The sequence below is a fragment of the Bubalus kerabau genome, chromosome 19 (genome assembly GCF_029407905.1).
Source record: "Bubalus kerabau isolate K-KA32 ecotype Philippines breed swamp buffalo chromosome 19, PCC_UOA_SB_1v2, whole genome shotgun sequence".
NCBI classification, from domain to species: Eukaryota; Metazoa; Chordata; class Mammalia; order Artiodactyla; family Bovidae; genus Bubalus; species Bubalus kerabau.
Window position 1 is genome coordinate 61,669,651 of NC_073642.1, and position 25,068 is coordinate 61,694,718.

Sequence of the window (25,068 nt, forward strand, 5' to 3'; positions counted from 1 at the left end):
AAAGCCCCCACGCTCCCTTTCCGTCAAGCAACCTCAGTTCATCATCAATGCTATGCTGATGGAAGGTAGAGAAGCTCGACAGCTACCCTCTGCCAGGAAGAGACAGGGTGTGGGCAGATGGGCTGTGGTCTCGGAGCCAGGCTGGAATCCCCCTGTCTGGCATGATACCACTTTTCTCTTCTAATTAATGGTTCACTCACAGCCAGGCCACAAGAAGCTGAAAGAGACCAGCGCCCTTAGGAGGAGTCCCTGTGATAAGGAAGGAATGTGCTGTGGATCCTCCCACCATGGAAGCTTCCAGGAGGACCAGCATCTAAGACTCACGCTTGTTCATATGGGTGACGGATGCTGGCCAAGGAAACCTCCCAGCGGAGCCTGGAGGCCAAGAACACAAGCTCTCAGTTTAAGTGCAAGGAGCACAGGCAGCTTTCCAAGACCCCCGGGGACTCAGGTGCACCCGGACTGTCTGTGAACACGGCACAGCAAGGGCCTGAGTTCCGCCCCTAACTGGACGCACCCCCTCGCCCTCTGCACCAGTTGCTACTCCTTCCTCCCATCACCCCGAGGTGTAACTGCCTCTTTTCCACTTTCTTGCAGCGCCGAAATGTTCAACCTCACCTCCCAGGTCCTTGAACCTGCTCTCAATGGGACCCTGCCCGAGAGCAGCAGCTGCTTCCAGTCCGATTGGTGGAACTGGCTCAACACCATCCAGCCCCCCTTCCTCTGGATCCTCTTCCTGCTCGCCGTCCTGGAGAACACCTTTGTCCTCAGCGTCTTCTGCCTGCACAAGAGCAGCTGCACAGTGGCGGAGATCTACCTGGGCAACCTGGCCGTGGCAGACCTGATCCTGGCCTGCGGGCTGCCCTTCTGGGCCATCACCATCGCCAACAACTTCGACTGGCTCTTCGGGGAAGCCCTCTGCCGCGTGGTGAACACCATGCTCTACATGAACCTCTACAGCAGCATCTGCTTCCTCATGCTGGTGAGCATTGACCGCTACCTGGCCCTGGTGAAGACCATGTCCATGGGCCGGATGCGCGGGGTGCGCTGGGCCAAGCTCTACAGCCTGGTGATCTGGGGCTGCGCGCTTCTTCTGAGCTCACCCATGCTGGCCTTCCGCACCATGCAGGAGTACAACGCCGAGGGCCACAACGTCACTGCCTGCATCATCATCTACCCATCCCAGAGCTGGGAGGTCTTCACCAACATCCTCCTGAACTCGGTGGGCTTCCTGCTGCCCCTGAGCGTCATCACCTTCTGCACCGTGCAGATCATGCAGGTGCTGCGTAACAACGAGATGCAGAAATTCAAGGAGATCCAGACGGAGAGGAAGGCCACCCTGCTGGTCCTGGCCGTCCTGCTGCTGTTTGTGGTCTGCTGGCTGCCCTTCCAGATCAGCACCTTCCTGGACACACTGCTGCGCCTCCACGTCCTCTCGGGCTGCTGGGACGAGTACGTGATCGACATCTTCACACAGATCGCGTCCTTTGTGGCTTACAGCAACAGCTGCCTCAATCCGCTGGTGTATGTGATCGTGGGCAAGCGCTTCCGCAAGAAGTCGCAGGAGGTGTACGCGCGGCTGTGCCGGCCAGGGGGATGCGGGTCGGCTGAGCCCAGCCAGACGGAGAACTCCATGGGCACGCTGCGGACCTCCATCTCTGTGGAACGCAACATTCACAAACTGCAGTAGCGGGTGGGGAGCATCCAGCGAGCAGATGGCACCTGGGGCTACCGATGCATGTGATGACGGATGGACGGCGGCTCTCGGGACGCGCCCCAAGGAGGAAGGAAGGCATCCCAATTGTGACCTTGGGCAGTGAGTCCGTGTCTCCAGTAAATTCCTGCCCTGCCCAAGCTGCGGTGAACAGGGCTGCGAGGTTGGAAGGTGCACAGCCAAGGGCCCCAGAAATACAACAGTATTACCCTTCTTACTGGCTGCCACCTCTGGGCCAGTCTGTTGCTTCCCGAGGAGCAGAGGAGCCTTGGGACAGGGACAGGAGTGGCCGAGCTCCCCTCCCACGTGGCATGTCACTCTGCCGGAGCAGGACAGCTCAGATCTCCAGAATGCTGCCCAGCTTTGGGGCAGCTGCTGAGAGGGCCTCACGCACTGGCTGACGTGTAGTCTTGGGTTTCTTGAATCCACTCAGCTGGGACTTTGGAGGATGATTCCTCAGGTCAATGATAGTTAAACTGAGCGATCCACAGTGAGAGCCCAGAGACCAGGACTCTCGTTCCCCTTGCAGAAAGACAAGTGGTCTGTGCCAAAGACAAACCTAATAAGTACTTACCCAGCACTTGCTGTACACACAGTGTGGACAAGAAAAAAGAAAATAATCTGTCCTGAAGGAACTTGCAGACTCGCGATGATTCAGCAACCACCTCAAGGCCATTCTAAACGCGGTCAAGCTAGGCACTGTGGACAGGGCAGGGTGGAGGAGTCGGGCGCCCCAGCTCAGAGGATAACTGGCTGCACGTGGCCGCGTCCCTGCCTCGGTTTCCTCCCGGTAACACGAGGCTGTTGTGGGGATTAAAGGAGGTAACAGGCACAGAAGTACTTTGACAAATGAAAGGTGCTATGTAAATATGAGGCATTATTATGCCCACAGAATGGGAATAAATTTATTCTAAGGAGAAAGACAAGCTCAGCAAAAGGTCTGTAGAAGAGAATAGGTATTGAACCTAATGGTTGTGGAAAATACGCATTAGTGTCTGACACATAACTAAGTGCTCTGTATGTTAAGCTCCCTTCCACCACCTGCCCTTCCCATCAATTTGCACGCGTGCACGCGCGCGCACACACACACACATACACACACACACACACAAGCATTTTCAGGAAAGGTCACCCCTTCCATGGAGGCGGGAGAACACCCTCCCCATCCCATCTCCACCGGATCATTTACCTGAAGAAGCAACTGCAGAGGAGCCGAGACCCTGCCTCCCGCGGGCGGGACCACGTGACGAAGGGCCTAGCGGGCAGCGATGGGCGGGGCGGAGGGCGGGTACCAGGTGTCTGGCTGGAGGAAAATGGACCAGCATCCTTGGCCCTTAATGGACAGGCGCCTGGCCCCAAGCCTCAGGTCCTCCAGGGGGAATTCCTTTCTTCTTTTTCTACACGTTTTATAGTCTGCCTCCCGAGGCTGGCCCTCTGGGAGAACAGACGCCGACATCAAGCTCTTAGAGTCAAGACAGGGATGGGTGCTCAGGAGCTTCTGGTAATGTAGGCAGCGCCCTGGAAGCACTCACTGGATCAGTAGATGGGTGATTTGTTACCGGGCTCTTATCTTCCCCAGGGCCAGCAGGATTGGGATGGCAAAGAGCCCATAAATCCTGACCAATCCAGCTCTGGACTTTAAAAGAAAAGGGGTCACAAAAAGATTTACTCCCTATCCCAGCCTTTGTTTTCTGCCATGCAAGCCCCTCTGCCCAAATAAACATACGCACTCATAGCTGGAGAAAGAAAACAGGTGAAATAAGAAATACAAACCATTTCATATTAGAATGAAGTGAAATCATGTGTGGGCATGTGTTGATAAAGAATCTGCCTGCAATGCAGGAGACTCCAATTCCATTCCTGGAGAAGGGATAGGCTACCCACTCCAGTATTCTTGGGCTTCCCTTGTGGCTCAGGTGATAAAGCATCTGCCCGCAATGCGGGAGACCTGGGTTCAATCCCTGGGTTGGGAAGATCCCCAGGAGAAGGGAAAGGCTACCCACTCCAGTATTCTGGCCTGGAGAATTCCATGGACTGTTCAGTCCATGGGGTCGCAGAGTCAGTCATGACTGAGCAACTTTCACTCACAAATCATATGCATAATGAGAGTGGAGTTTCACAAAAGGAAGCTAGGCTGGGCTTTGGGGTGTGAGGAACTCATTCATCAGCGGGTGTGTATGGTCTGAGGGTCTCCTGCCAGCAGAGTTCTGGGCTCCTAATGGCCATTTAGGATCCACCCGTGGGCAGAGGAGTAATTTGTCTATGGGAGGGGAGCTGCCCTGTGGGTTGTGTTGATACTGTGATAAAGAACATCTGTCCTGTGAAAGACCCAAAGAGCTATCACATTATAAAGAGGGATTATTTCACAAATGAGGAGAAATGGGTGAGTAGTGTAAATGTGCCTTTTCTGTCCAAAATAATAAAGGGATGAGGCATTTTTGTGTAGTTCTTTCATTTGTTACAACTCCCAAAACTCTGAATCTTGTCACAGACACTGCCATAGGCAGTTAGAAGTCTTGGGTGCACGGGTTCCATTTATTTCCACTCAACCTACTTAAAGGCTCTGTGCTATAAATTAGTGGTGTCCAAACCATTGTAATTGCATATTCGTATAAGTAAAAAATTTTTGATTATTTTTACCCAATATGTACACTTATTAACAGGTATTAAAATGTACACTCTTAAACATACTCAAGTAGAAATTTAAGAAATTTTGAGTGTTTGAATATTTTCTCCCATCCCACATTAGTGACTCAATAAGTTCCCATCAGGTGCCCATGAGGCCCCATGAGGTCCTAGAATCATAAGTAAAAGTGAAAAAGTGAAAGTATTAGTCGCTCAGTCATGTCTGAGTCTTTGCAACCTCATAGCCCGCCAGGGTCCTCTGTCCATGAAATTCTCCAGGTGGTTCAGATGGTAAAGAATCTGCCTGCAATGCAGGAGACACGGGTTCGATCCCTGCGTCGGGAAGATCCCCTGAAGAAGGGAATGGTTATCCACTCCAGGGTTCTTGTCTGGAGAATTCCATGGACAGAGGAGTCTGGCGGGCTACAGTCCATGGGCTCTCACAAATCATAAGGACGACAGCAATCCATTTGCGCGTGTGAGATGTATCTATTAGGTGTCTTCCATTTGATTTCCATTTGACGAGGTCTAGATCAAACAGTTGTCTAACCACTGCTTGCATTCTCACAGTGATGGGGAACTCATCACCCACTCCATTTTGAGACCCCTTCATTATTCATGTATTCAATCATTCATTAAACAAAATTTACATTCTGTGTCTACAGAAATGGCACTGCTCCATCGCTGCATCCATCCATCTCTGCTAGAAACCTGGGGTTCATGGTAAAGAAGAACAACCCTCTCTGTTATTCCTTCCACCTAGTGAGTTGGTACCTTTTTAGATTCCCCCCAAGTGTTTCCTGAATCTATCTGTTTCTTTCTATGTCTACCCATCATCTCTTATTGGTCTCCCCAATCTGACATTAACCACCACCATCCCACCATCTCCCAATTCTTATTTTCCACTCTGCAGCCATTGACATCTTTTAAGAAGGCAAAGACAATGATAGGGAGGCTATACACATAAAGAAGAATGTTTAGAACATGATGACATAAATCAAGGCAAGATCCTCTATGACCCACCTCCTAGAGTAGTGGAAGTAAAAACAAAAGTAAACAGGTGGGACTTGATTAAACTTAAAAGCTTTTGCACAGCAAAGGAAACTATAAGCAAGGTGAAAAGACAACCCTCAGAATGGGAGAAAATAATAGCAAATGAAACAACTCGCAAATAGTTAATTTTCAAAATACATAAGCAGCTCATATAACTCAATACCAAAAGAACAAACAACCAAATCAAAAAGTGGAAAAAAGATCTAAACAGACGTTTTTCCATAGAAGACATACAGATAGCTAACAAATACGTGAAAAGATGCTCAATATCGCTCATTATTAGAGAAAAGCAAATCAAAACTACGATGAGATATCACTTCACACCATTCATAATGGCCATCATCAAAAAGTCTACAAACAATAAATGCTGGAGAGGGTGTGGAGAAAAGGGAACCTTCTTGCACTGTTGGTGAGAAAGTAAATTGATACAGCCACTATGGAAGACAGAATGGAGATCCCTTAAAAAACTAGGAATAAAACCACCAGATGACCCAGCAATCTCACTCCTAGGCATGTACTCTGAATAAACCTGAAATGAAAAAGACACATGTACCCCAGTGTTCACTGCGGCACTATTTACAATAGCTAGAACACGGAAACGACTTAGATACCCATCAACAGATGAATGGATAAAGAAGTGGTGGTACATATACACAATGGAATATTACTCAGCCATGAAAAGAAACACATTTGAGTCAGTTCTTGAACCTAGAGCCTATTATACAGAGTGAAGTAAGTCAGAAAGAGGAAGATAAATATCATATACTAATACATATATATGGAGTCTAGAAAAAAGGCACTGAAGCATTTATTCACAAGGCAGCAATGGAGAAACAGACATAGTGAACAGTCTTATGGACATGGGGAAAGGGGAAGAGAGGGTGAGATGTATGGAGAGAGTAACATGGAAACTTACATTACAGTTTGTAAAATAGACAGCCAACGGGAATTTGCTGTAGGGCTAAGGGAACTCAAACAGGGGCTCTGTATCAACCTAGAGGGGTGTGATGGGGAGGGAGATGGGAGGAAGGTGCCAGAGGAAGGGGACGTGTGTCTACCTATGGCTGATTCGTGTTGAGGTAGTGTCCCAACACTCTTGGGATAAAGTTCCACTTCCAAAACGAGGCTCACAGTCAAGACCCTTCATTAGCTGGCCCCTGGCTTGCCTCTTTCCCTCTCCTCGGTCCCTGGCTCATTCCCTACCCTCAATCCATGTTGGACACAAGTCTCCGGCAGGTATTCCATTCCCCCTCTGGTGCCCACACTTCCCTCCCTGCCTGGACCCCAATAGGACCTTGAGCTTGGAGAAAGCTGCCCACAAGTGTGCAAGGGCGCTCACTCATCGGGGACTTTGTTCACAGATGGGGCGTGACTCAAGAAAGTCTGGGATCCAGGGGTCTGAGCAGGGCTCTGAGCAGGTAGAAACAGGGTCAGAAAGCCTCCCTCCCACCTCCCTCTGCTCCCAGCCAGGTAGCAAGACCAGCTCTCATCTCCTGACCCTTCTTGGCCCCCAGAGAGCTGATGCACTGGGGAGAACTCCAGGTGGGTGTCTGGTGGACTCAGAAGCAAGCAATAGATCCAGGTCCTGAGTCTGCCCTGGCCAGAGAGGGTGAGGGCCCAGTGCCTGGAGTTTCAGACTGTCTGTCATCTGCCAGGTGCCTTGATGGGAACTAGTGCCGGCGATGCCGGCTCCCAGCAGTGATGAAGCCGCTTGCGATTCGGAAGTGCAGACTCCATCTGTAGACTCCAGTAACACATTCCATCACTTCCTGGTTCCTCCATCCCTAGGCGTCTGCAGAGCCTCACACAGCCCTGACCTCTCGCCAAGCCCCGGGAGGATGTAGGGGTCCAAGTTGAGCAAGCAGGTCACAGTTTAGCAATAGCCATGGCTGAAAGTTTAATGGTTTGTTTGTGGGTTTTTGGCTGAGGTTCAAGGGGCCCTATGCAAATATCTCACCCTCTACTGAGCTCTTATTTACTTTTTCTTTGCTGCTGTGGTTAACTACAGAGTATCGAATATAGTTCCCTGTGCGCTACAATAGGACCTTGTGGTTTATCCATCGTTGAACTTTTTTTAGGCTTGACCTTCATGACCACTCAGGTAGGCAGGTGCCTGTCCCATTGCTGGTTCAGAATGTGGAAACAGGAAACAACCTGCTCAGGCCACGTGGTTCTTCAAGAAGGTGCTCAGAAGCCAGCCTGCTCTTGGTGTGTTTGTGACTTGGCAGGTGGATGCAAATTTTGTCACAGAGGAGGCTCCTGAGGTGCCTTCATGCATGAAGAGTATCCGAGCCTTAGCTTGGGCTGTTTCTGCCCCAATAAACAGACTTTGTGTCTTCTGGGGCTTGTGAGTTCTTGCTTCCTGCAGAATCGCCTCCCCAGAGGCAGGTGGTTGACACCGTACAATGAGATATTTACTGAGATAAGATTTCCATGCCTTGCTCATTCCAGTGGCTTTTAGTGAATTCACAGGGTTGTGTAACCATCACTGCCCTCTAATTCCAGATTGCCTGCCTCCCTCCACACCCATTAGCAGTCACTTCCTCCCTACCACCTCTGGAAGCCACAGATTTTCTCTCTGTCCCTAAATTTGTCAGTTCTGGACATTTCATGGCGCTGGAATCACACACTGTGTGCCTTTTGTGCCTGGCTTCTTTTACTGAGCCTACATGGAGATGCAATGTTGGATTGTAGGGGAAGAACCGTGCAGGCCAGGCCTCGAGTCCCTGCCATGCCACCTATTCACCATGTGATCCTGGCAAACCACGCAACTCATTTCCCCCACACTGGCCTTTGGCCTCGGTTTTCTCATCTGTGAAGTGGGCAGACAGTACAATAAGTATACCTATGTCATGCAGAGCTACTGATTCCAGAAAGGAGGCTTTGGAAACTGTAAAGGGAGGCCCCAACTTGGCAGAGACTGCTCTGGACTTGGAGTCAGGGCCCTTATCCATGCACCAACCCTGTGATTTCTTGCCTGTGAGGGTTTGGAGAAAATCGGTTAACTTATCTGAGCTTCTGGAGGGTTTTGCCTATAAAATGAGGATTCGGGTGTTGTGAAGGTTAGTGTCTCCTTCTTTCCCCAAATTCACATCCACTTGGAACTTTAGAATATTATCTTACTGGGGGATAAGGTCTTTGTGGAAGACCCTTCCCTGGTGGCTCAGATGGTAAAGAATCTGCCTGCAATGAGGGAGACCCAGGTTTGATCGCTGGGTCAGAAAGACCCCCTGGAGAAGGAAATGGCAACCCACTCCAGTGTTCTTGCATGGAAAATTCCATGGACAGAGGTGCCTAGCGGGCTGCAGTCCATGAGGTTGAAAAGAGATGGACATGACTGAGCGACTAACACTTTACACTTTCATTCTCATACTGGGTGAGGATGGGCCCTAAATCCAATGACTAGAGTCCTGATCAGGAGAGAAGAGGGTCCACAGAGACACAGAGACGGGAGAGGTTGGAAACAGAGACTGGAGCAATGGAATGTCAGGATTGCCACCAGAAGCCAGGCAGAGGCAGAGGACAGACTCCCTGTCCAACCCTCCAGGAGGAACCAAGCCTGCCAATGCCTTGACTGTGGACTTCTGGCCTCCTGCTGTGCAAGAGAACAAATTCCTGCTCCCTTAAGCCTCCCTGCACGTGGTACCTCCCTCCAGCCGCTGTAGGAGACCAGTTGCAGGTGTTTTCACAGCTCTGAGCGAGTGCTCACCATAGAGATGCTGGTCCCCATCGACACAAAGCCCTTTCCCAGCAATGGAGGCGAGAAGCAGACACTCTCCAGGTTTCCTGCAGGCCAGCAGTGCTAGCTGGTGATAGAAGTTTCCTGAGAACGAAACTTCTCAGGGATGGGATGCAGCGTCTCACAGAATTTCAGAGATGTCTTTACGGGGAAGATACTGAGGCCTCCCTCAAGATACTGTAGCGGGCTGGGGGCTGGCCCAGACCCCAGAGCAAGTGTGCCATAGGCCTCCACACCCCGTCACTGCTGACCCACCATCGGGACTGCCCCGTTTCTCTCCTCCTTCCTCAAAAGGCAGGCGATTCCAGGAGCCTCAGCCCAGGTTAAGAAGCAGCCACAGGGCCTGGCTCCCAGCTTCCCGGCAGCTCTGTGGCAAGCCCACCTTGGTGGGAGGTTGTTTATCAACAAGCCTGAAAGATGGCCCAAGACGAGCTCTGAGGCTCCTCTGAACACCTCCCTGCACGCGGAGTCACTGCACAGCCCGCTCAGTGGGCAGCCGGGCACTCCTGCCGGTTCCTCCCCGAGTCCTGGCAGAGACGGTGGACCTTACAAAGCCTTCCCATTCTCAAGCTACCACTGGCCAGTGCGACAGGCAAGTGATAAAACCAGAGCCGCTCCCACCAGCTCCTGGTCAAGGGCCACGATGTCGCCATCATCTCCTGTGATCCCCAAACTTGGAGAAGAGGCCCACTTCACAGATTAAGAGACTGAGGCTCCAAGGCAGGTGAGGGGGTAGATAAACTAGGAGCTTTGGATTACACATCCCTCTACTGTATATAAAATAGATAAACAAGGACCTACTGTATAGCACAGGGAACTATATTCAATGTCTTATAATAACCTATAATGGAAAAGAATCTAAAAAATAATTATATATGCCTGAATCATATATATATGATATGTGTGATAAAACTGAATCACTTTACTGTACACTTAAAACTAACACAATATTGTAAATTAGTTATACTTTAATTTTTTAAAAATGGTTTTAAAAATCCAGAAAAAATAAAGAGACTGAGCCCCAGGAGGTGGTATAGGAAATGACCCAAGTTCACCCAGTTCAACAGGGATAGAGCTGGGATTTAAACCCCTTCGAGGTGACTCGTTGGCCAGACATGCCCACCCAGATTTCCCCACCAGACCTCAAGGACTGCGGTCTTGCTTTGGAATCAGATTCTTTCACAAAGTACTGGTCCCCTTAGAGGAGGATAAAGCAATGAGACCGCTGACATCTTGACTACTGAATGGCCTTCAGGGTAGTCAGAGCCCTCCCCCTTCAGATCCATCATGGAAGAAGAGAAACTCTCGTTTGATGCCCTACCCGCTCCCCATTAGTTGCCCAAATTCTTCCTCTTCCACTCAGTACTGACCCCCACTTTCTCCTATAGCTGCAGGGCTCCCCTTCCAACGTTTAACCTATTTTGATGTTATTATTTATGTACTCATTGGAAAAGACCCTGATGCTGGGAAAGATTGAAGTCAGGAGGAGAAGGGGGTGACGGAGGATCAGATGGTTGGATGGCATCACTAACTCAATGGCATGAGTTTGAGCAAACTCAAGGAGAGAGTGAAGGACAAGGAAGCCTGGCGAGCTGCAGTCCATGGGGTCACAAAGAGTCAGACACGACTGAGCCACTAACACTTTCATTTTCAACTTAAGTCCAAAACCAGCCTTTTGACTGTCTTTGTAAGAACCACATTCCTGCCTTCATCTTCCCCATCTCCATAAGTGGTACCGCCCAGTCACCCCTAGAAAAATCTCTGATGCCCCTCTTCCTCATTCAACGCCAGGTTCTCCTGGTTCTACCTCCAAACAACATCGCAAATCCATCCTCACCTCTGGTTCCTTTTCCAGCCTTAAACCCTTCCAGCCACACAGGAGCTAGGGTGACCTTTCCAAATGTTTAAAACCCTTTGGTGGCTTCTTGTTTCTGGGGGATGTGCCATCCTGACACTCTTTAAGGAACGAAGGAGCTGCTACTCCAGCTGCTGAGATGCTGCTCAATTAAAGCCCTTCTTCACCCAAGATCAGGCCATCTTCCAGGGAATCCTTCATCCAATGGCTGAGAGAAGGAGGGAAGCCCAGCCCTCCTGCCCCAACTCAGAGAGCTCTGAAGGGTCATCCCATCCAGGAATTTTCATGGGTCTGTGGAGGCTTCTCTTAAGACTCCCCGTAGCTCACTTCTCCCTTTGTCCAATCCTTCTTCCTTCCCTTCACTTTTGCAGGTCCTGATCCCTTGGACCCCCTGCAACCTGCAATGCCGTAGACCTGGGAAACTCTGAACTCAACAAGGCTCCGTCAAACTCTGAACTCAAGGCTCTGTCTCGGCTGGCCCTGCCACTGTTCACCTCCTCTCCAGCGGTTCAACTTTCTACGCTTGCTTCTTCAGTTCCTCACGCACATCAGGCTGTTGCAGCCTCAGGACCTTTGCTTATGCCATTCCCTCTGCCCACACTGAGCTCCTCCAACTCTACAATTGGTTTCTCTTCTTTCTCCCAGTTTTCCCCCTGCCTCCCTGACCTCCCTCAGGATGAACCCTCACACCCTCTCTGTTTTGTGGAACACTACATCCTGAGCTGTTTCTTTCTAGAACTCATCACAGTTAAAATCACAGGTGGTTTTCTCTGTCTGCTGGTCTGTCAAGGATGACCCTGAGTCTTGCAGAAAAGGTGAAAATTCTCTTTAGCATTCAGTTCGCCTGTACACAGAGTTTCGCAGCACAGAGAAGCATCAACATCAACTCTGTCTCCATTAAAAACATCATATGAACACTCCTGGTTTTTGAGGAATGAATGTGAATGTGTGCTCAGTCATGTCCCACTCTTTGCAACCCCAAGGACTATAGCCCACCAGGCTACTCTGTCCATGGAATTTTCCAGGCAAGAATACTGGAGTGGGTTGCCATTTCCTACTCCAGGGTTTTTAAGGAAAAGGAATGTATTGACTGGGCCAAAATGTTCATTAGGGAACATCTTATGGAAAAATCTTCCGAAATTTTGGCCAACCTGATACTTCATGCCCCTATTTTTTTGTAATGCATGTGGATCAGTTAGGCATCTAGGTTGACTGGTCCTTTCCCAAAGATTACACAGAGAAAAGTCATAAAACTGGGAAACGCTATATCAGCATACACGCATTCATCTTATCCTGTGAACATCTATATAATGTGATATTGACAGTTTTCACACACATGTGTGATCTTTAAGACAGCTCTCAAAGTAGTCAGGGCACAGTCTCAGATGAAGAAACCGAGGGTCAGAGCGTGCCCAGGACAGTCTGGGTCCCCCAGTTCTCTTCGGGGAGTCTGGCAAGTGGACAGCCTCCCCCTCTGTACCCACTCTCTCAGATCTAAAGCTGTTTACTTGTGTTATTTATTTGTTTTTGGTTGTGCTGGATCGTAGCGGTCATGTGTGGCTTCTCTCTAGTTGCAGTGAGCAGGGACCACCCTCTAGCTGCGGTGCGCAGGCCTCTCCCGTTGTGGAGCATGGGCCCTGGGCACACAGGCTTCAGTGGCTCAGCACATGGTCTCAGTGGTTGCAGTCCCCAGGCTCCAGAGCATAGACTCAGTAGTTGTGGCGCATGGGCCCAGCTGCTCTGAGGCATGTGGGATCCTCCCAGAGCAGGGATCAAACCAGTGTACCCTGCATTGGCAAGCAGACTCCCATCTACTCTACTACCAGGGAAGTCCCTCAAAAACTGTTTAATTTCCTTCTCTGCTCAAACCAAGAGCCTTTAGGGGCCACCTGCACAGGGCCTGCCCCAGCGTAGGACCTATGAGATCTCACAGAAAGAATAAGTAAATGGGGTAGAACAGAGGTAGGGGTTAGAATTGGGTTTTCTGGCTCCAAGTTCCAAGTGAGTCTTCCACAAATACATCTGTGTGCCTGGGCGTTTATGATATGCCTGTGGGTCCTTTCTTCTACAGTGTTTTTCTCAGCTTGCCTGCCATCCAAATTCCTATTCATCTCTCAAAACCCAACTCAAATATCCCTCCGCCATGAATTTTCCCAGCTCTCCCTTGAGCAGAATTAAATCCTTTCAGTCTTGACACTCACGGAACTTTGGCACTTCATTGCCACTTTGAATTCTGCAAAGATAGTCCCCAGGTGTCTGTCTGTCTTTGTCCTCAGCCAGACCAAGAGCTGTTTATGGGACCAGTGAGGGCTTTGTTCATCTCTGTCTCTCCAGTGCCCACAAAGGGCCTGGCACCCACATGTAGTTTGGGACATATATGTTGATATAGAGGCAAGCTGTTGATATTCTTATATATAAATATTGTGTCATCCAAGAAGTTTATTTGGGTTTTTCCGTGAGATGTTGCAGAAAACTCAAATGAATTTTCTGGCCACACAATAAATAGGTTTATGAAGTCATTCAGCAAATATATATTAAGCACGTGAGCCCTGTTGTAGGAGTTGTGAACATGACTTTAATCAAAAGCAATAAACCCTTTTCTGGACGCAGCTCACGTTCTGGTGAGAGAAAGAGGAAGTAAAAGATAAACAGATGAATTGAACCAGGTGATGATAGCCACTGTAACAAACAGTGAAGCCAGGCACGTGGAGGAGGGATATTTCAGGGAGGGGCTCTCTGATAAGGGTGGGTGTGTGAGGACCACAAGGACCTGAGGGAGTGAGCGTGCAGGTCCTAATGAGAAGGGCACTCCAGCCAGACTGGCCAGTGCAAAGGTCCTGAGGTAGGAGACGAAGTGGCTTATTCAAGGCAGAGTGAGGAAAGAACTTCCCTGGTGGACCAGTGGTTAAGACTTTGCCCTCCAATGCAGGGGTTGTGGATTTGATACCTGGTTGGAGAGCTAAGATCCCATATGCTTCCTGGCCAAAAAGCCAAAACAAAAGAGAATGAATATTGTATCAAATTCAATAAAGAGTTTAAGAAATGGTCCACATTAAAAAAAAAAAAATTCTTAAAAAAAAAAAAAACAGAGCAAGGATGCCGGGGAGCAGGCAGAGACAGTGAGAGGGGCGCTCAGAAATGCAGCAGGGGGTGGGCCACCGTGGCCTTGAGGACCTCTGTCCAATCTTAGTGTCCTCCTGGGCCTGAGACAGGACACGCCATGGTCCGACTTCGGCTTTCCAACACACAGGAGCATAGCCGGCCCCCTCTGGCCAGGCCCTTCCGAGTGCTGCCCTGGGAGGCTTCCTGAATGCCAGCACATGCCAGGTCTGGGCTATGTTAGCTCCTGGGATCCTCCCAGCTTCCCTAAGAGGAGGGTCTGGTGAGCCCACTGCCCAGCTAAGAGAACCTGATCTCGAGCAAGGCCAACGTGGGGATGGAGAGTTTTCCATGGATATTCTTAAACATTCCTGGTCCACGACACTCCTGTCCTGACAGTTTTCTCTGCAGGGTGACCGGTGCCCAGAGCCCTTGGCTTCTAAATGGCCATGAACTCAGGCCAGGGCAGCACCTGTGGCTGCCTGAATGCCCAGGACACACAGGTAGGCAGCTGTCTCCCCCGTAGATTTCCGGGTCTTTGTGCTTTGGTAAACCTACATGGAGGATTTTATTTTTATCCCCCTGACATCATGACCCCTTACTCTGACCCCACCCCTCCTGCCCTCCCACCCCCGGTGCTACAGTTGGATTCTCTCCTACCGTGACGCTTGCCACACTTGGCTGCAAGTGTCTCTTGCACGCCTGCCTTGTCCGTGTGAGCATGATCAACCCAGGGTGGACACTGAGCCATCCTCTCTGCCTCTGGCTCCCAGCTTGCACCTGGCTCCAGGGAGCTGCTCCCCACGTGTTTGCAGAACAGGAGGGAACGCGACCAGACCTGTGCTCACAGAGGAGCAAAGGTTTCAGTGGGATTTCAGTGACGGATGGACTTGAAGCAGAGACAGAGGACTGGGATGTGATTTCTAGCGAATGCTCACAGGTAGGCGAGTCCAGATGTATTAGGTCCATGGGACACCCCTGTCAGCTGGAACAAGACCCAGGTCGAGGCTGGCTCCAGGCGATACAGCAGGACCAACAAGGAGCCTGTGCATTCCAAACAGTTGGGCCGGTGAAGTGACAAAATCTAAGTGCTTCTGGAATATTCATCTTTCCCAAGGGTAGACTGAAAGGAGAAGAATCAGAAAGCAAGGAGATTGGTTTGGGGTTCTTTGCTGCAGACTTACCTGTTGCAGGAGTGTTTAAAACTCAGATGGGAAGGAATGCTCGGGCGGGGTGGAGCGCACTAGCTGGACAGAAAGGAGAGCACTGCCTTTCATCCCGGTGGGAAGTTGCTCCGTGGTGCTTTTCCTTTCTTTATCTGCAGTGGAGACAGTCAGAGAGATGCTGAGTGTTGTAAGGACTGAATGGGGACCCCCACCCCAGATGCTTAGCATACAGTTGCCATTCGTAAAGATGTGCTGGGTGAAATATACCAGTCTTTGACCTTGAAGAAGCTGCTGGATGTGACTAGAAAGGAGAAGAGACCAGTGACTCCAAGGTTTAGCTGCTGAAGAGCTGGAAAGTGACACTGAATGTCACAGTGGGAACATGAACTGTGTGTCCCCAACCTTGAACTCCAGCTCGTCCTTTCCTTGAATCTGCTTCGAATGTCTTCTGAGCCCACTGTACCTGCCTGGGGTCCCTCCGTGTTAGCATTAAGGACAATCCCAGGGAAGGTCATCTGACCACCCAGCTGGCTGGGCTATCCTCTGTTTGTGGACTGCAGCCCTGGGTCTTCCACTGGCCGCCTCTTTGTGCCTTAAGATGGTATCTATTGTAATGACTTTAAAAAAAATTATTTATTGGTTGCATCGGGTCTCAGCTGCAGCACGTGGGTTTAGTTGCTCTGCAGCATGTAGGATCTTGGTTTCCCTACCAAGGATCAGACCTGCGTACCCTGCATTGGAAGGCAGATTCTTAACCACTGGTGGTCACTGGACCACCAGGGAAATCCCTTATTGTAATCAATCACTTTAAATTGGTTACAATAATCGTTTTAAACCTGTTAAAATAATTTTAGGGGCTTCCCAGGTGGCATCAGTGGCATCAGTGACCCACCTGCCAATGCAGGAGATGCTAGAGATATGAATTCCATCCCTGGGTCAGGAAGATCCCCTGGAGAATGGCATGGCAACCCATTCTTGCCTGGAGAATCCCATGGACAGAGGAGCCTGGCAGGTTACGGTCCATGGGGTCACAGAGTCGGACATGACTGAGCACATTAAAAGTCAGTTTTATTAATTAATGTATAATAAATTCACAAACAGTCTGAACAAAGCCTTTCACAATCCACTGTGTGATTCTTGATCAGAATACAGACTACAGGAATTCTGAAGCATTCTTTATTCTTCTGATATAATGATCAAAGGATTGTGATTTCTATGGTTTATGAAATGGGGGCTAATTATTTTTTAGTAAACATGGATGTACATTAATTTTATGACCTTTAAGGGACGGGTTACCTATACTTATTTTGGATATCTGTGAGGATGTCTCCATGTCAGCCATGTCAACTAGTATTTATGACTTCTATCTGTTGCTTTTATGAATACCTACACCTATACCCACAAGGTCCCAGTACCCAGGGGGCTTTCACCCCGAGCAGCTCACACTAGGGCCCTGCCACACCACTGTCAGCCTCCTCCCATCTTCTCCACGTCCCAGCAATCTGTGGTCCCTTCCAACACGCGGAGTTCTTGCATCCTGTCCTCAGAATTCAGGCTCCCGCACCCCACAGCCCCAGAGGCAGAAGGAAATCCTGTCTTCCCCGGAAATCCACTTCCCTTTTTGCACTGCAAGCGAGTGACTGTGGGAGCATCCATTTTTTTTTTTAGAAAACTTTTCATCACACACATGGGTGGGGCCCCCAAGGCCTTGGGGCCACAGGGCCACTTACTCGGCCTTCTCTAGCCTGTGGCACACCAACAGTCTCGCCATGTGGCCCTGCCATACACAGGCCACTTCCCGCGGTCCGTCCTCGGCGTGAGATGAAGCCACGTCCGGGCCTGCAAGCCCCACCTCCGGGCAAGACTGGTGTCATCATCTCTTGTGGGTACCCCTGTGCTGGAGCAGGTGGACATCTCCTGAGACCAGATGCCTCTCAGAAACAGTCCTGTCTAAACACATAGCAAAGGGAGAAAAAACTAACCACCTTCTGTGGCTGGGAGGGCTGGCAGGTGAGACCCCGATTTACGTTACTAATCAGGAAGCACTGGGATTTGGGGAACTTCCTCTGGTCAAAATCTACCCCAAAATGATGACAGGCATCCTCAGGACTTTACAGTCTCAAATCTTTCCTGACACGAAAGGTCTTTCCCCAGAGATAGATTCCAGCTTCCTCCCGAAAATACACATCTGCTTCATGGAGTGTCCCTTTAAAAAACAAAACAAAACAAAACAAAACTCAAAACCTGCTTCCACAAGTTTAAGATGTCTGGCAATGTGGGAAAACCGCTGGCAAGTTCACAAGTGCAGTTTGTCCCCACTGAGATGTCATTATCAGAAAAAGGAGATGCGGTGAAAAGGCCAGATTCTGAAGACAAAGGGGATGTTCTCTGCTGCAGACACTCCAGGTTCACGGTCACATCAAGAAACACAAGCAGAGCATCCAAGAGGCAAGACTGGGGTTTGGGGAGCACTAGGGTCTGAGATTTGGGGGTCACTCCCCAGAAGCGGGAATCAAGCCCTGGTGTGGAGGCATTCTCCTGCTGTCAGAGAGGGAGCTTAACAGCATTTTCATTTTTAGGAGCTAAAATAAAAAGTATTTGGCATTTGGCCCAAGACTCTTGAGGTCTGACTCTCAAAGAAAGCCTGAAATTTCTGTCTGAACATGAGGTCCTGAATGGTTCAACTTGGCATCTGCAAATGTACATCAAAAACGGACTTCAGAACTGCTGGGGGGATTAGGGGAAAGTGCATCTGATCTTACTCAGCTCTGCATACCATATGAGTCAAGCTTTCTGTGGCTCGCTGTTTGCTTAATGGGGTCCACAGTGATGGATTCTTGGCAACACACCCTTCATGATCAAAATTCTAAAGGAGGCATTCAAGTCAGCTCCCAAGAAATTTGCTGCAGAACCCCAGGCATTCAGGTCCCCCGTGTGAACAGACCAAGTCATCACTCAGTGTCCATCGGTGCCCGGCGAGGCTTGTGGGGCTCAGTGATACCAAAATGTGTTTCCAGGGCTGGTTGACCATTATACCATTCTTGGGCAGGATCGCAGGCCTTTCCAGATGTTGCCAAAGTAGAAATGGAGATGGTAGCTGAGTAATCGCTTGCCAGCCCCTAAGTGCAAAGCAGTTTTCATTTCAAAATCCTAGTTTGCTTCCTCCATCTGAAAGACTCATTTTTTTTAGCAGTCCAGCCAATGACATCATCATCAGAGCAGGGGTTATGTAATTTAAGGCCACCACGCTTCCACGGTGCTTCCCAGAACAGAAAACATCTCCAAAGACAGCTCTCACCATCAGAAAGCCCAGCTGAAGTTGTGATCCCTTTCATTTTGCCTGAGTAAGTAAATGAGCATCTTTTTTTCTCTCTCTTACAAAAGTAAAATAGAAGATCCATATCTCAGAAGAACGTTTCCTTTTACAAATTATATTGGCAGAGTTTTCAACTTTCTTTGGATGTATTTTTTAAACATAATTTTAAATCAATTTAAGAGAACTGTATCCCATACCTCCTTTGGGTTTTAGCTGCTTTTCCAGAAGAGAGGAGAGAGGACATTTGAAATAGGAGATTATTTTCAGCAGCTCTTTACCGCAAACTCACACGAAACATGTAGAGGCTGAATACAGCCATCAGAGCCCCGTGTGGACTCTGACCAGTTACAGTCTACGAATTCTGATTTATAAAAATCAAATTGGTCTCCAAGGATCACTTACAAAATTTCATAACACTAATAGCTGGTTGGGTTATTTGCGGATTGAAAACAGCATCTTATATTGAACAAGCTATTTTATGTCAGGTAAATATGGGAGGGAAGGGAGATAACTTCACAGGTTCAACTTTATAAGAAATGTTGTGTGTTGGTTACTTTGTTAAAATGGAGATAGCCAGAAACAAACATATAAGGATTTTACAATGTTATAAAATATTAGACAAAATAAGCCTACTTCTCTACTAAGAGAAATTGTGTTATCTGGCCATTTGTGGTGGAACATGATCAAGGTTTTATGATTTTTTAAGTTAGATGAAGCCTTCTTGAAAAATTTAAAAAGGAAAATATAATGAATATTAAATATGTTTACTATTCATAAAATATTTAAACTTTTATTTTTTACGAAAATTGTCCTTTGAAAATATGAGTCTATTGTTATATAGATATTCAAAGATAAGGATTACATCATGTAAAAAAATTGAACAATTTTTTGAAGTTTTGATTCTAGTACATTTTCCCTCAACTTAAACGTTTGAAAAAATCAAAAGGCAGTGGAAGAGAAAAATGCATGAAACTGAGGAATAGTTTTGCTAAGTGATATGCTATGATGTTATTTTTCAAAACTGCTTCTTGCTGAATTAATAGATGAAAATTAAAGAGAAATTCAAAATAAAAAAACAGTATCTGATGATGTCACTGGGTTGACATCCTTTAATATCTGTGTCTGTATTTCAAATGCCTTTATTGTCACCTCACTGTTGAAACTGGAATTAATTTGAAGGAGGCTATTTTGTTGAAAAAGCAGCACATGCCAATATTTTCATGTGGGGAACTCAGAAAATACCAGATGGAAATTACAGAATAAGTCGTCTCTAACATATTTGCCCAGTATCACTTGTGAGTTTTTCAAATAGGATCAAATATGACTAATAATATCAATAGCTGCTGGATTCTGACCACATACTATGTGTCAGGCAAATATCAGAGCTAAAACTCGGAGCAAACAAAAGAAGATTTCTGCTCTCTGGCCAAGTTTACATAAACATGGGCAGCAGCTGGTAAAGACCTTCTGAAAATAAGCTCGGCTTGAGCAGACTCACGTTGTGGCAGCAGCAGCCACAGACACAGCCGGGTCCCCTGGGATGGAGGGGCTTGTCTGCTGAGCCAGTCAGATTCGGGCTGAAGTAAGAGGTCTCTGCAGGTGGCGCAGGTGACAGCCCCTGGTTTTCTGGGCGGGGTGAAGCCTTGCCTCCTGTATTAGTATCCAACTGGGGTTGGAACAAATTAGCACAAACCCAGGGGGTGCCAGTGGTAAAGAACGCGCCTGCCAGTGGCAGGAAGCGTAAGAGGTGCAGGTTCGATCCCTGGGTCAGGAAGACTCCCTGGAGAAGGGCATGGCAACCCACTCCAGCATTCTTGCCTGGAGAATCCTATGGACAGAGGAGCCTGGTGGACTACAGTCCAGGGGATCGCGAAGAGTCGGACATGACTAAAGCAACTGAGCACATACGCATGGTGGCTTGAAACAGCACAAAATTATCTTACTGTTCTGCAGGTCAGAACTTTAAAATCAGCTGCGATGGACTCAAGTCAAGGTGTTGGCAGGGCTGGGCTCCCTCTGGAGGCTTTTTCCAGCTTCTAGAGGCCGCCTGTGTTCCTTAGCCCATGGCCCCTTCTCCGTCTTCATAGCATCTTCTAATCTCTTTCTGACTCTGACCCCCTTCCCCACCTCCCTGTTTCACTTATAAATGGAACCACTTTCACCTGTGATGACATCAAGCCCACCTCCATAATCCAGCATCTTCTCCCCATCTCAAGGTTCTTAATCCCATCTGCAAAGTCCCTTCTTCCATGTAAGGGGACATATCTGCAGGTCCCAGGGACCAGGACGTGAACATCTTTGAGGACTGTTGTTCTGCCAACCCCATGTCCCTGGGGTTTGGCCCCAGCTTTGGTCTGGCGGTGCCTGGGCAGCTCCTGCTTCTTGCTACCCTGTGGCCCCTGAGGAGCACACAGGAGCCGGGCCCCATCCACCGCTCCCCAAGGCCACCCTTTCCTGCACTGTCCCACACTTCAGAGGGGACTCAGCCTCCTGTCTCACATGTTCAAGGTGACCTGGAGGAAGAAGGGGAGAGAAGCTAAGCAGAGCGATCAGGGGGCTCTCTCGGTGCCCACAACAAACCCCTTCCCTCCTTCCAGCTCCTTCTTAAACCTCTCGGGGGTGAAGACTCCCAGGCGGGAGACGAATGAGAATCCCACTGCCAAGAAACCAGGCCTCCCAGAGCTCAGCTTTCCGAATTTAGTTGCTTAGTTTCCTAGTGTGCTGGGTGCCAGGTAACCCCTGAACTGGTCCACAGCTCTGAGAAAGCAGAAAAGGGCTCTCTTGATACTTTCTAACCTAGTGTTCCAACAGCAGAGTAGCCCACGTGAAGGAGAGGCTGCTTACACTGGGTGGACCAGGATACTCATCATCATCATTAGTACTGTTATTGCTACTGTACTCATCGCTGTGATTATTGTTATTGTGCGGTTTATCACTATTCGAGCCTCGTATTGGATGGTTTGCAACCTGCAAGGGGATTCTACAGGCTGGATCTCATTCAATCCTCACCATGACGCTTCGTGTAATTGTTGTTACTCCCATTCTACAGATGAACAAACTGAGGCTCAGAGAAGTTACCTGGCTTGCCCTAAATCACAGTTTGGGGGCCCCAGGACCTAAGCCCAGGCTCCCTGACCCCAGGTGTGTTCTCTTTATGGTCACAGCACACTGGGTGAAAGAGGCCTGGACTCTGAGCTGAGCCTGTAAGAAGAGCCGTGCATAAAACAGACTGGCTCCCATCACTGGGTGAACCTGGGCAAGTCACTTCTCCTCATCTCTGTTTGCTCATTTGTACAATGGGCACAGACAGCCGTCCTCCTCCCAGGCAAGTTGTCAGGATTGGGCTACCTAAAGCCCAGCACAGCCCACAGATCACTGGTGTGGCTGCCAGTGAAGGGTCAGGTCTGGTGCCAGGACCTCACTCTGCACCCCAGCGTCTGCGGAGACGGTGGTGAGGCGATATGCGGGCTTTCCGTGGCACACAGAGCTTCCTCAGCGTGAACAGAGAAGCACACAGGAAGGAATGGCATGACACCCAGTGGCGGTTTTAGGAGGCAGCTCCCACCGTGTGTGTGGTACAAGGGGGCTGGAGGTGGGAGCCTGTGCTCACCAAGTTCCTGAGAAGTCAGGTTTCCTGGGTGTGTGGCTTTCCTGTGGCTACAATAGCAAATCACTATAAAACACTTCCAATGATCGTATTATATTGATGGAGTTATAAAGCAGTTCAATCAAAAGCTATTTTCAAAAAATATGCATATTTAATTACATTGGTTGGGTTGGTCAGAAAGTTCTTTCAGGTTACAGAAAAACTCAAACTTTTTGGCCAATGCAATATATATGTGCATGCATGCGGGCTAAGTCGCTTCAGTCGTGTATGTATATGTATATATACATTCACCAGTGAATTAGTTATATTAACACCATTATAAAGTGCTTGTGTGCATGCTCAGTAGCTTCAGTCATGTCTGACTCCGTGTGACCTTATGGAGTGTAGCCCGCCAGGCTCCTCTGTCCATGGGATTCTCCAGGCAAGAATACTGGAGTAGGTAGCCATGCCCTCCTCCAGGGATCTTCCCGAGCGGGGACTGAGCCCACATCTGCTGCATTGCAAGTGGATTCTTTACCACCTGAGGCACCAGGGAAGCCAGTTATAAAGTAGTTCTAATTAAAAACTATCTTCAGGGACTTTGCTGGTGATCCAGTGGCTAAGAATTCACGCTCTCTATGCAGGCATCCTAGGCTCAATCTCTTGCCAGGGAACTAGATCCCAGATGCCACAACTGAGACTTGGCACAGCCAAATTTAAAAAGAAAAAAAATCTATTTTCAAAAAAATTATGTATTTAACTATGTATGTATGAATGTATATGCATATATACACACACACCAACAAATTGCTTCAGTCAGTCAGTCAGTCAGTTCAGTTGCTCAGTCGTGTCCGACTCTTTGAGACCCCATGAATCGCAGCACGCCAGGCCTCCCTGTCCATCACCAAAACTCCCGGAGTTCACTCAGACTCACGTCCATCGAGTCGGTGATGCCATCCAGCCATCTCATCCTCTGTCGTCCCCTTCTCCTCCTGCCCCCAATCTCTCCCAGCATCACAGTCTTTTCCAATGAGTCAACTCTTCGCATGAGGTGGCCAAAGTACTGGAGTTTCAGTTTCAGCATCATTCCCTCCAAAGAAATCCCAGGGCTGATCTCCTTCAGAATGGACTGGTTGGATCTCCTTGCAGTCCAAGGGACTCTCAAGAGTCTTCTCCAACACCACAGTTCAAAAGCATCAATTCTTCGGTGCTCAGCTTTCTTCACAGTCCAACTCTCACATCCATACATGACCACTGGAAAAACCATAGCCTTGACTAGACGAACCTTTGTTGGCAAAGTAATGTCTCTGCTTTTCAATATGCTATCTAGGTTGGTCATAACTTTTCTTCCAAGGAGTAAGCGTCTTTTAATTTCATGGCTGCAGTCACCATCTGCAGTGATTTTGGAGCCCAAAAAAATAAAGTCTGACACTGTTTCCACTGTTTCCCCATCTATTTCCCATGAAGTGATGGGACCAGATGCCATGATCTTCGTTTTCTGAATGTTGAGTTTTAAGCCAACTTTTTCACTTTCCTCTTTCACTTTCATCAAGAGGCTCTTTAGTTCCTCTTCACTTTCTGCCATAAGGGTGGTATCATCTGCATATCTGAGGTTATAAATATTATATTGATGGAGTTATAAAGTAGTTCTAGTAAATGTTTTTCCCCAAAAAATCTAAATACATACATAAATATAATAGCAAAATGAAACATTTTCTTTATGTTAAAGATTACAAAATATTTTAAGCAAGATAATTAGTTTGGGTACATATCTATGTGCTGCAGTTTCTTAGGCTTGTGCCTGACTCTCACATGTCACTGGCATTTTCAAAAGAATGTATTTTTCTTTCACTATGGTCTTATTATTTTAATGGTCTCATATAATTGCCTGAATTTTTCCTTCAAATTTTATGGTTAATAAATTGAAATTAAGCACCTTCAATTGTCTCTTCTCTTGGACCAGAATACATTTAATGAAGATGGTCTCTGTTCAGGTGTTGAGGTATCTGACAAACTCTGAGCAAATTCTGCCAAGCAGAAGCTATTCTCAAGTCTGATACTTTGCATATGGAATTATGTAAATATTTCAACCCAGATATTTTCACAGGTGCTGTCTTTTTGCCTTAATTTGAGCTCCTTCAACAAATATTTTTAGCACATTAGACTCTTCAAATAAGTTGTAGCTACTTAAAAGTTTTGAATGCTTTGTCAAATTCAGATACAGCAAATTATGGGCTTTCTCAATTTCATCTCATTTTTGTACAGAATATGAACTTCTCCAATTGAAAAGATTCTTCCCATAAATTGAGATATTCCAAAGCTCATTATAGAACTCAAAAATTAAATTTTCTGTGTCATTTGACCTCTTCTCACTTAGTTTGATCATTTTCTCCTTTCCTCCTTTGGCTATAAATTTCAATTATTTTCTGCATAAAGCTTTATTTTCATTAACTACACTCTGCTAAAAGCTCTAGAAGCTGTTGTTTGGTGCTCCATTCCTCATTGATTTAGAACAAATTCAGCAAAAATTCTCAACTCTGCTATAACAAATAGTTTAATAACATTTTAGGGCACTTAGAGTCCACATCTTTCTAAAATTGATTGATGAAGGACAGCAGAGAAAGAAAATACATGCTAAAGTTGTTTTTAATTCCTCATCAACTTCATCACAAAAGTTTGTAGTTCAGTAAGTCTGAACTACAAAACTTATGCTGTAAAACCTTGTAAATCTTGTCAACTATAATGAAATTTGGGGCCTCCCAGGTGGCGCAGAAGAATCCACCTGCTAATGCAGGAAATGCGAGAGATGTGGGTTCGATCTCTGGGTCGGGAAGATCTCCTGAAGGAGGAAATGCCAACCCACTCCAGGATTCTCTCCTGGAAAATTCCATGGACAGAAGAGCCTGGCAGGTTAT

At 47.9% G+C, this 25,068-nt stretch overlaps 1 protein-coding gene and 1 long non-coding RNA gene across 2 annotated transcripts in view; both read left to right on the top strand.

Moving 5' to 3' along the window:
* The window catches only part of BDKRB2 (bradykinin receptor B2), a 32,930-nt gene extending 28,320 nt beyond the window's left edge, over positions 1-4,610 (top strand). Inside the window, exon 3 of the mRNA XM_055556287.1 lies at positions 598-4,610. Coding sequence (XP_055412262.1) covers positions 598-1,690 — 1,093 coding nt within the window. The 3' untranslated portion in view covers positions 1,691-4,610. The remainder of the gene's footprint in view (positions 1-597) is intronic.
* A 4,838-nt stretch (positions 4,611-9,448) lies between these two features.
* On the top strand, positions 9,449-11,903 carry LOC129634240 (uncharacterized). Its single transcript, XR_008705484.1, has 2 exons — positions 9,449-9,855; positions 11,358-11,903. It is a non-coding gene; the product is annotated as an uncharacterized LOC129634240 (long non-coding RNA).
* The last annotated feature ends 13,165 nt before the right edge of the window (positions 11,904-25,068 follow it).